Raw genomic sequence first — 11,310 nt, 5'->3', positions numbered from 1 at the left:
TTACCCTGCATGGGTCAGCGTCAGCCGACCCATGTTGTTCATAGCGTGGCTTCCATTCGTTTACTGTACAAGTAAGTGGTCCAAATCACATATACTCAGGCACCAAGGCTCCTTGTCATCATGTGACAGCCCAGCCCCAGCCCTTATCAGACTGATAACCCGATCGGGCCATCCGGACTGATGTCAACACTATTTTTCACTTCTCCATAATAACCAGCAGGAATCAATGAGAATCCAGCGTTGACTGTGAAGACTGTCCGCGGCGGATGCTCCCTCGCCGCCAATTCTCTCTCTCTCCGATACGTATAGATTGCCCGCGTCTTAAATAATTCACCGTCGCTTCACCGTACTCCGTAACCGTTTCTCCCCTCCGGACTGCTATTCTCCGTTTCATCTCTTCTTTTCTTATACCCCAGATCCTCGTAATTTTCCCTGTATTCTACTTACACCAGTGTTCTCGTCGCAATTCAATCTCCGTCATCATGTGTCCCCCCGCGATCATAGCCCCCTCCATCCTCAGCGCTGATTTCGCTACCCTCGGCCAGGAATGCTCGACCAAGATGGCCGAGGGGTCCGACTGGCTTCATGTCGATATCATGGACGGTCATTTTGTCCCCAACATCACCTTTGGAGCTCCTGTTGTCACCAAGATCCGTTCGCATGTTAGCCGGCCGACGCAGCCCCAGGGCCGGGGCACCTTTGACTGCCACATGATGATCGCGGAGGTGAGTCTTACTCCTTTGTGTCTTCTGGCATCCGGATTTGAGTTCCAAACTCATGCGCATCCATTTCTAGCCGCATAAATGGGTTAGGGAATTCAAGAAGGCCGGCTGCGATCTGTACTGCTTCCACTACGAGGCCGCCGTCAATTCCGCCGCCGGCACCGAGCCCGCAGACACCACCACCCGTCCCACGAGTCCCCGCGAACTGATCCGGTTTATCCACGATGAAGGCATGCAGGCCGGTATCGCTATTAAGCCCGATACACCAGTCGACGTGCTTTGGGATATCCTGGCTGCCGAGGATGAGAAGGATCGCCCGGATGTGAGTGGATATACCGTGTTCTCGTGATGAAAGGTGCAGAGCTGACAAGCATACGCAGATGGTGTTGATCATGACGGTCTACCCGGGTTTTGGAGGCCAGAAATTCATGGCGTCGGAACTGCCCAAGGTCAAGGCCCTGCGCGAACGCTACCCCAACCTCAACATCGAAGTCGACGGCGGACTGGGTCTCGGGACTATCGACCAAGCTGCGGAAGCGGGCGCCAATGTCATTGTCGCCGGATCGGCCGTTTTTGGCGCTGAGAACCCGGGCGATGTCATTGCCAAGTTGCGCGAGACCGTCAACAAGTACAGCAAGGCGTCGCTTTGATTGCATTAGTCTATCTTCTGTCTTTTTATGATTTAAAAGCTACGCGATGGATCCGGAGTCTGGTTTAATACCATTCTTGGGATACAATGATATACGGTTTTACGACGATTCTTATGTCTTTTCCTGAACAGCCTTTGATAGAATAGCAAAGTGGCTATCCTAATCCGTGCTCGGGTCCTGGCGTTATGATGTCATCGCTGTATGTCTGCCACATCGCTCACATGACCTGTAGATCCTCAGAATTGTATTTTATCCATTTGTGCTGCCTGTATCAGAGCAATCCAAAGGCCGTCGATGCTCTCCTAGAGCAGCTTCCTAGGTGATAGTGAATAGCAATAGACATACCCCACTGTCCTTCACTCTTCTTTCTTTCTGGATTCTAGGCCTCATTCCGGCCGTCAAGCCTCGTCCTTAAGCCTGAGTGAATGCCTGGATACTTCATAAAGCCTCTTTGACTTCTTTTCTGTCTTTCACCGCTACCGGGTAAGTATCGTCAACCACTCCCATACAGGAACAAGCACACCGTTCTGCTGTTGAGCATGATCTAGCAGCCATCGCTAGTTGAAGCTGGGTCTGGAGCATTGCTATAAGCAATACAAACAGTGTGAGTGGTGTTAATTTCAAGATCCTTCAAAGTTCGTGCAATTTCATAGCGTTGACTGACATCAAGTCCAATCTATTCCGTGATAGTTCCGTCATGGCTAAGTGTAGCCCATAGACGCATCTCTATCTTGAGCAGAAAGAATTACAGAGACCCAGGATAGCCCAAACGAATCTCGCAGAAGACAGCCGGCCGAGATTTTCAGATGTCTAGTGGAAGCATCATCCAAACTAGCCCATTAAACTTCCTCTGGGTCCTGCAACTTCCGACCACCCATTCTGGACTTTTCCAATAACAGAATGGTGGTTCTCTGGGATACAGTCCGACTAGAGCTTCCGAATGAGTTAGCAGCTTGCTGGAAGCAACCACTGACAGGTGGTAGCCATGGTTCCATTTGCCATTGCTTTTCGAGTTAAATCGTTAAAAATGTTTAACAACAAGGCGAGTTAAACGACCCAAATTCATAGCGTACAACACTGACACTGAGTAGAGATGACCTACACCTTATCGGTGTCCGGGCTTTGTGGAGCCCAAATATCGTCTTGCAGGCATATAACCCACGAAGGAGCGATGGGGTTAGTCCCAATGATTCAAATCCCTAGGTGAACGGGATTTGTCGTTCTCGACAAGCTGCACCCGTACATTGCGAAATGTCACTCGCTATAAATATTCTTTCCAGCCAACCAAGGCCACTCTGGTGCGTCTAAATTGGCTTGTTTTGTCTGTTGGCAGCCGTTGAAACTTTGCAGCCGCCGAAATCATCTCGCTGCCAGGGGAACCCACGGGAAGTTCCGTGGTAGTACCCTGGTGGAGAACTCGACCAATCTACACTTGAATTGAGAATGGTTTATGTTGGGCTTTACCCAGCCCGTGTTGCAACATCAAACGATATTATGCACGAGCAGGATCATGAAAGACGACAAATGGCAGTAAGAAGACGGGAACTGTGTCCCCCCCCCGGATATCGTATTTCCAAAGCTCACAACCTCTATCACTTACCGGAGTCTCGAAACAATCTTGTTTCGCATGTTGGAATGCTTCAAGTACATTCACCGAGTCAGTGCTCATCTCTCTACCAAGAGAATCCACGAGAATTTCTGTGGAAGTACTCTGGTAAAGAACTGAGAAACCCACACTTGATACTACGGAAAGGTTTTATTCGATCAAAAATTGAACGCTTAAGCCTGAAGAACTTAGGCACCGAAGCTTCTAGGTCCTTCTGGCCTACAATCGTTTCGGATTCAAAGTTGACCCAGTCCTTAAACCATTTCAAAGACTTCTCGCAGAAGAGTCCTGTTATCGATTATGCAATTGCAAGAAATAGTTAACATGTGCAGGACTATATGACCTGAAATAGCAAATGACCGGAACGACCCAATCGAATCCGAGTAGCGGCTAAAAGAAAGACCAAAGATACTGTACAAACAGACTCGAGCGGTATCAATAAGGTATAAGGGTTATCCCTTAGCCTTAAGCGACAGCAACAAGTCGTATCGGTGTGGTCTTAGAACTCACCAGATGGATTCGGACGGGTACAATCTCTTCTGTGACAAGAGCTCCAATGACTTATGTGGCTGCTTAATGGCCTCTTTGCAGAATCCTATCAGGAATTCTCTGAACGAGAGCAAGATAGAGCTCAAGAGGATAGATGATAATCTCTTTATTACATGCACCTCGCAATTCCACGATCGATGTTTTTCACATTGATTTCTCTTTACTGCGTTATGTACGCAATATTGCCTAAAGGCTGTTACCAGCTTAAGCTTTGCATCACCCGCAACGCCGGTTGTCATCCGAAAAGAGAAAGGATCGAAATACGACTTGCGTCTGACGAGGGCTCTTAAACTATCTGAAGCCAGGCAAATGGCATCTGTACGGCCTTAAAGACGCAATACATTTATCCATTGCGAAGGGACACGCGCCCTCCTTTCTGTACAGAAGATTCTTGATGATCCGCCACCTCTCTCGTTTTTAGGAGTATCAAAGCTTTCTCATTATCGTTGCTGGGAATTCTTTTCGGTGAATCCACGGAGCAATATTTGCCTCTACCAGGGGAACCCACGGGAATTCCTGTGGATGTACCTTGGTAAATATCACAAGCAACATTCACATTGAGAATGGTTTATTTTGGGGCCAGAATTGCATCACGAATTGATGCGATGTACAGTATACACATTGAAGGTATGGTGAAAAGCTTATTCGATCAAGAATCCAACGCGTGGCGAAGCGCTTTAATTGTTGAGGATTCTGCATCATCCAGCCTTGTTATTCAGCTGGCAAGAGCATGGATGGATTCAATACATTCCTTAAGGCGAGGACTCTTGACCTGCGAAGCCATAGATTGGCACGTGTAAGAGAATATACACAGGTCCATTGTGAAACGTCATTCGCACATCGTTATCTACCCAACGATATCGTTAGAACGCCAGTACTCCCGTTTATAGAAGGCTCAATTGAGGGACAATCTGGCTATTCCAGCCGTTGTTGGGCTCTACAGGGGTGACGGGTCTAGCCAGAGCGACCAGAGCCGCAGTGTCTTCACAGAGTCAATATTTGTTTCTACCAGGGAAAACACGGAAGGCAGCGTGTCGCCCAGGCTGTTAATAAGAGCTTTTCAGAAGTCTGGCATCCGATGAATCCCGCCATGTTGCATTCGTTTCTGTTTGTCCGTCCCTGTTAGGCTGGCAGATCCATGGCCTCTTGGGATTCCTCCTCCGTACAGTCGGAGTTGAGCAACGTGCGGGTTGTTAAAATGGCCAAGAAGGTTGCTGTGCAGATGAACTAATGGACCGATAAGGTAAGTCGCGTGTCCGGCCGTCCTCGGAGTGTGCGTTTGGGCTCTTTCCCTGCTGGTCAGCTTGGCTTGTTCGCCCATTGTTGAGGACAACATTGCCACAGTCCGCACAAGGAGCTCACAAATGCCGGCAAAAGCTAGACACAAAGAAATTTAACCTGTCTAATTCGGTGCCAGGCGTCCATACATGTAATCGGCAGCCGTTGAGGAAGACTGGGCCGCTGAAAAGGATACGTCTGCCCGTGGAAGTACCATGGTAAGCTTGGGGATTTTATCGAAATCCCTGACATTTCTACAAAACTCGCAAAAAGATATACTTCATGGATTTCATCAATTTGGTCCGAGATCGAACCAGACAGCGCAGAGCCAGTTCTAAATTCATGAAGATTCAGGTGTATCTTCATACTATGAGGCTCTTAGTGCAATGTTATGTTCAGATGCGGATGATCCAATTAGCAAAAAGCCGATAGTTCGCTATTGCTATTGAATTTGCATACGCTAACATGATAAATAAACATAGTCTAGTGTTAAAGCTGAATAAATACACCTGTTAATGAATTAACTACGATCCCCATCGGCTTCTTTCAGGCGTTTGCTAGATCGACCTGCATCCTCCACAAAGACTCCAGGAGCTCAGCAAGCTCCTCCCGCTTCAGTTCCACTGCGGCCCAGGTGTACGAAAATGCGTCTGGATCCTCATTATCTTCAAGTCTGCCCATTCCTGGGACAATCTCCATCCGCCTTGAACGAACGCACGTAGCATATTTTTCCGCGAAGATAGAGTAGAGGTCGCCGTGAATTCTATCAGCATGAGAAGCGTAGTTCGGCACGTTGAGATCTTTACCGGGATACCTCCACGAGAAGTATATCTTTTTGTGCTTTCATCTGGTAGACAGATTGATACTGACACCCCGGACGCGCTTCAGGAAGCTCCAGCATGCGAAGCAGGAGGGCTTTGAGACGCCAATACATGACAGAGTGAGCGAATAATCAGGGTGTTTTGATAGATAACAGAGAGCGAGGGCCACCTCACAGTGTAGCGAGCAATTGAGAGAATTTTCCTTCTTGGATGAGGGCCTGGGGCAGAGATCGTTGGGTCTCTGGAGGTAGCCTCTGTGTCGCAGGCACGCAATTCGATGCATGGCCTTTTCGATAAAGGCGATATCCGTCTGATATTGCTATAGGAATGTCCATACCGTGGCAAGATGCCGGCCCGGCATGTTCTGTTCGTTCGTAGAGCAAGTCATTATAACTTTTTTTCTGGCTTAGTTGGACGCCAACAGCGACCACATCACCTGCAGTCTGGTCAAGAATCTCTGCTAGGGCGTCAACAACGGGGTTTTCTCGTTCAGGCAATCCAGAGGGTGCTTTCTAGGGCCACTGATGCTGTGGACCAGGCCAAGCAGCAGTTCCACTTCCATCATGAAGATCTTATGCTGCAGCAGACTACGATTCTATACAGAGATCAGTGACAGGGTTCGAATAGACATGTAACTGGACTCACCTGTAGGAACGGAATCGCCTCGATGGCTGTGCTGACTTCAAAATACTAATGTAGTCGTCACGGAACGAAATCCTCCGTTCAGATCATTCTATACCAAGCGAAACATAAACAGGTATCTTGCTATTAAAACTGAATACAGAATAAAATGCAATCATCCCTCGTATCCCCAGCACCCACTCTTATCTAATTCTCAAACGGATCCTGCTCAATCGTTTCAAACGTCGGCCTCGCCTCATTCCCATCTTTCCCATCACCACCACCCTTCCGCAACGCATTAAGCATCTCTTCATGCCCGCCCGAAATCGACTTCCTCAAATCCTGCGCCACCTGTTCTCGTTCTTCCTTGGACGTCGCCGACACGATCGAACCACGATGATGTTCCCTTAAAGCTGCAGGATTATCAGCATGCAGGTTAGCAGACGAAACCGCAGCATTTTCAGGCACGAGGCGTGGCCGCTGGATCTCCCCTGCGATCTCGCCAATGATCGATTTCCGACGTACAGTTTCTTCGCCGGGGGCTTTCTTTTCCCCGACTTCCGCAGTGCCAGCTGCGGGTGCAGCAGTTGCGTTAGATGTAGGTGCAGCAGCAGCAGCAGCAGCAGCAGCAGTAGTAGTAATGTCCGTGGGTCCAGCCCCGGATTTGGTGTCCTTAGCCTTCGATGCAGCCTCCTCGCTCGCCTGGCGCATGGCAACGGTAATCGAATCGTCTTTTGTGTGTTCCTTCGACGGCGGAGACTGGATCTTGATTGTGCTTTGTTTCGGGGGTGCATTGGGGTCCGTCGCGGAGGGGGTCGTGGCCGGACTACCGGTCAGAGATGCAGGCGTATCGGCGGGGAAACTGTCCAACGCTTCGACATTATTAACCTGCATCCTCAGCTCACCGTATTCGTTCCATTCTTCGATCTGCTCTAGATCCTGCGCGGCGTTAGCCCCTATCATTCGCTCAAAGACAGTTCTGTTTTAGATTAACGTAGATTAACGTACACCAACAATCATCCCCGCCTTGACGAGACCCGGTAACTTGCGACCGCGCGAGCGACGACCCCAGAGCTTGCGGGCAGCATCGTCGGTCGCGACATCGATTGCGCGGAAGGGGAGCTTGTTGGCTTTGAGGATGGTTTCGAGACGGGCGGTAGCGGTGACGATGTGCGAGGAGCCCGCTGTGAGGGAGGTGTAGAGGTAGAGGGTGTTGTCGGTCATGATGTCGGTTATTCAGAGGTGTTTAGAGTGAGGTATGGTGAAGTATTCAGGGTCCTCCGTAGAATAGGAGTTTGAGGAGAGCTATGACGTGGCTGGTGTGGTGTCCCGCCCATCAAACACGCGATAGTCACGTGGTGTCATTAATTGAATATATCAATATATACAGAGTACAGAATTGTAGACTGTCACTTCATAGTAGCTTGTTCAATGTTCAATTGAATTTCCTGAGGAATACCCTACAACTGTTTTATACTAAATATTGCGGGTGGCAATCTGACGTCAAGCGCGCTTCTACCCTGTTCCAGTACGGTGGATGGCAACGGTTCTGTCCGGTTGGTCAAGTTGTCCACAGTGAACAAATCCATGGATGTATACACCAGGGACTTTCTTGCTTTCTTGTCTTGCGCGGAGTCTTCGTAGGAATGATGCCGAGCACACGATCAGTGCTCTGGCCTGGTGAGTGACCATACAAATGTCGTCATGTATATGTACACCCCATTGAGGGAATATCCAACGGGCACGGGCACTTCAATGGCTGTGATACCTCAGAGAATGACATTGCCACTGGATACTTCTACGGAGAATCAACGCCATGACTCGCTCTCAGACTCAAGGTCATATGCCATCCTGATAATGTCAGGGTACTCCGGACAGAGTACTCGTAGGGGCGTTCCATGACCCTTCTAGAACGTTTCCAGAACGGCACTTAAGATCCGTGTCCGGTATTCGACTCAATGGAGGTTCGGAAATGGACTCAACGGGTAAGAATGCCTTAGACTGAAATTGTGGGAATGCGGAAATGAAGGGTCCGTATGTACCCAGGTACCAGATGAGGATCGAAACTTGAGCCGGTACTCGAAAGAACAGTCGGAGGACTGGGCTCGGCGATTTTTCGCAACCTGGCGAGCACTATTGTTATGACTCGACTGTCCGGAGTACTGATCCTCATATCATCCAGTACAAGGCCGAGACCGAGAATTGTCCACAGTGTCCATGCCGTAGTTATTCTGGCACTTCAATAGTAGCAACTACCTACCTATTATGGAGTATCTTTACTCCACAGACTTCATCTCAGACAACGTAGATCAGACCTAGGTCGGTCGGCTATAGCAAACAGGAAACAAAAGCATCTTGCGATGGACGGCCTGAGTAAATCAATTCTCGATAGTCGATGACTGTTTGTACGGAGAACTGCGACCAGACTCAGTCTAGAATGGAATTCAAGTTGTAACGGTAGGTGTGAGCGGTACGGAATACAGAGTACGTAGGCACAGAATAAGTCATGCTTGAGTACACGATTGACATAGTCATAGTCACTGGCATGGCCGTTGGGCGTCTTGTCGCTGAAATGCTTAGGTTGACAGGGTTGTTTGCTAAAAAAAAATGTCGTTAAAAGCCACATGAATGTGCGACACGGCTGACGCGAATGACAGTCTGTCATACATATCGCTGAATTACTACCAATCCCAGACGTAGATGTTGGGAGATGCTTCCCATCGTGGCATAGAAGCATTGATTGCTCCCGACCAGGAACTTATTCGTTGCCTCGCGACTTCTGCGCGTTTCCAACAGGTTGACGTATCTGTTGAACCGCGGGGTGAATCGATGTCGACTGCTAGCAGCGGAAAAGAGTCGATGTCAATCATCGAGGACATGTGATCAGTCTATCGCATGTTCAGTGGTAAGGCCGAAATACGGGGTTTCACTCGGGGATGACCTTCTCAAGTCATCGATGTCTACTCCGTACAGGGGTTCAGATAGGACATGGGAATTACAACAAAGCATTTGTCTATCGCGCAAGTGCTGGCCATCCAGCAAACGTCGAGTGACAGCGCCGGGCCTCGAACCCGTCCATTCAACTATCCCGATAACAAGACAAGCAGACTTTGTATCGACCTGAAAGCAATGGACCTCTAGACCCTGTCTTGGACATATCCTACAAAGTCCCTGTCCCATGGTAGGCCGGGCAACACTGCCTGGGCGGATAGCACAGACCTTGTACAGTTCAGTGGGCTGTGATCTCCACGATCTGTATCGCTGTGGGACAGAACTTGTTAAGTACAAGTACAAGTACTTGTTCGTATGATCCAGGCTCACGGACTTAGCCACCATGGTGGTCAGAGGGGCCTCGTCAGCTCGAGGGTGATTTGCAGGGCCTGTACGGAGGGCTGTACGCCATACGACGCCGGTACATGCGCAGGATGTCCGTATGCCGTATGCCATATGGGATCAGCCCATGGTTTGGAGTTGAGGTGTCTGTTATCCGTATTTCTCCGTACTCCGTGCTTCTCCGTGTGTACTCTACTGGCGCACGAGATTTCTCACGCGGATGCGCTTCGATCGAAAAGAATTGATTGAGTCATGCCGATCATGATGACCCGTGGAGCGAAATTAACCTTTTAGAACCACTTGGACCAATCATACGGGGAGATTCAGGGGTTCTGTATCTACCCCGAAGAAGAAGGAACCAGATCTATTTTTGACGTTTCGCTTTCTTCAGATGTCAGCCGCACTTGTACGAGTACTCTGTACGTAGTATGTTGTTGTCTGTACTCCGGAGTATCTGTACATGCTGCTGTTGAGACAATTATGCATCGGGTATGGAGTACAGCTACTCCGGGCAGAATCTTCGGTGCACAGACATGTCCTCTGTCCACACGGCGTCGTGCCACTGTAAAAATAGCGTCGAGTAATCTCCGGCTATTGGCAATGGATAAATGACCCTTCCAAACCCCGTGGAGCCAGGAACATCCTAGTCTCGAATCGTTGTAGCGTACTCCATAGTCCTACGGTGGATCGCGATAACGGTGAGCCTGACTCGTTCTCGACGAACTGGCGTTTTTCGGTCGTCTTCCACGATTTCCACGATTAACTCCCGAAGACAGCGAGAAAAATCAAGAAACCAGCAATGGCCCCATTTCTCCAGTAACCATGGCCGAAAAGAAAAGTACATGCATGAAGTGTGTCAGGTTGACGATTTTCCTGTGCTCCGTCCTGCGTGCTGCATCTGGAGGGGCCCGGCGTTAGTGATTCCGGGCGCCTCTGCAGAGAAGCGGTGACCAGTTGACGGGACCTGACTGGTAAACTAGCGGTGGATGGAGGGGGGTAGAGGGGAATGGAGGGGAATAATAGGAGGGTGAATGGATGGTTGTGGATGCCAGACAGATGAATCGCGATGAAACGCCCGTGGACGAGCGATTTGGTGTGGGTGGATGGGAGTGATCTGTACGCTGTACCCCTCGGTATCTGAGGATGTACCCCTGGGGCCATCCTCTGTCAACTGAAGCCCTCGACCACTCATTCCGTACCAGCCATCACGTGTAACACGTGATTCTTGAGCAGGGCGCTACGACCGGTCCGTAGCGTCTCCGTATTCCACCATGTACGAGAGAAGAGCCCGGCCATACTACAGAGTACTCCGGACTGATAACGCTACGAATAACACTCCACCAGTGCACTGTGTACGAAGAGAAACGCAGCACATGTTCAGCTCAGCCAGGAACGGTCACGCGCAGAAGGAAGAACCCTGGGACCCTTCCGTATGGATGGCGGGTCGGATCGATACATACTCGTCCGTTGTAGATGTACATGTCCTCCGTACAGACAAGATGTCTACCCAAGTCGCGTTGTTATTGACCAAGTCAACGAATGATGAAATCTGTAGCCTTAGTAGAACTCAAAACCGAGAACACCTAGGAGAGATTGTCGGCTAGCTCGTCATCTGCAAATGTGTGTACTCCGGAGTACCAATGGCTTGTGATTCAACAACAACGGCCGAAAGGATACTCCGTAGCAGATCGAGACGCAAGAAGACAACGAGAGGGAATAATAATCATGTC

The 11,310-nt window shown here is 49.5% G+C and overlaps 3 protein-coding genes across 3 annotated transcripts; 1 reads left to right on the top strand and 2 right to left on the bottom strand.

Annotated features, from left to right (window-relative positions):
- Nucleotides 1–482: 482 nt before the first annotated feature.
- RPE1 (ribulose-phosphate 3-epimerase RPE1) lies at nucleotides 483–1,372 on the top strand (the record flags this gene model as incomplete). Its single annotated transcript, XM_043278094.1, has 3 exons — nucleotides 483–725; nucleotides 796–1,044; nucleotides 1,103–1,372. 3 exons carry the CDS (start codon nucleotides 483–485, stop codon nucleotides 1,370–1,372), a joined length of 762 nt encoding a protein of 253 aa, XP_043135907.1.
- Nucleotides 1,373–5,351: 3,979 nt separating this feature from the next.
- ACHE_31371S (uncharacterized protein) lies at nucleotides 5,352–5,504 on the bottom strand (the record flags this gene model as incomplete). The annotated part of the gene is made up of 1 exon (XM_043278093.1): nucleotides 5,352–5,504. One exon carries the CDS (start codon nucleotides 5,502–5,504, stop codon nucleotides 5,352–5,354), a length of 153 nt encoding a protein of 50 aa, XP_043135906.1.
- A 1,150-nt stretch (nucleotides 5,505–6,654) lies between these two features.
- Nucleotides 6,655–7,471, bottom strand: ACHE_31370S (uncharacterized protein; the record flags this gene model as incomplete). Its single annotated transcript, XM_043278092.1, has 3 exons — nucleotides 6,655–6,660; nucleotides 6,773–7,186; nucleotides 7,256–7,471. 3 exons carry the CDS (start codon nucleotides 7,469–7,471, stop codon nucleotides 6,655–6,657), a joined length of 636 nt encoding a protein of 211 aa, XP_043135905.1.
- Between the last annotated feature and the right edge of the window lie 3,839 nt (nucleotides 7,472–11,310).

Source organism: Aspergillus chevalieri, chromosome 3, assembly GCF_016861735.1.
Source record: "Aspergillus chevalieri M1 DNA, chromosome 3, nearly complete sequence".
In the NCBI taxonomy this organism is placed as follows: Eukaryota; Fungi; Ascomycota; class Eurotiomycetes; order Eurotiales; family Aspergillaceae; genus Aspergillus; species Aspergillus chevalieri.
The sequence above is the reverse complement of the archived record's forward strand: the minus strand, read 5'-3'. Positions and strand labels throughout refer to the sequence as shown.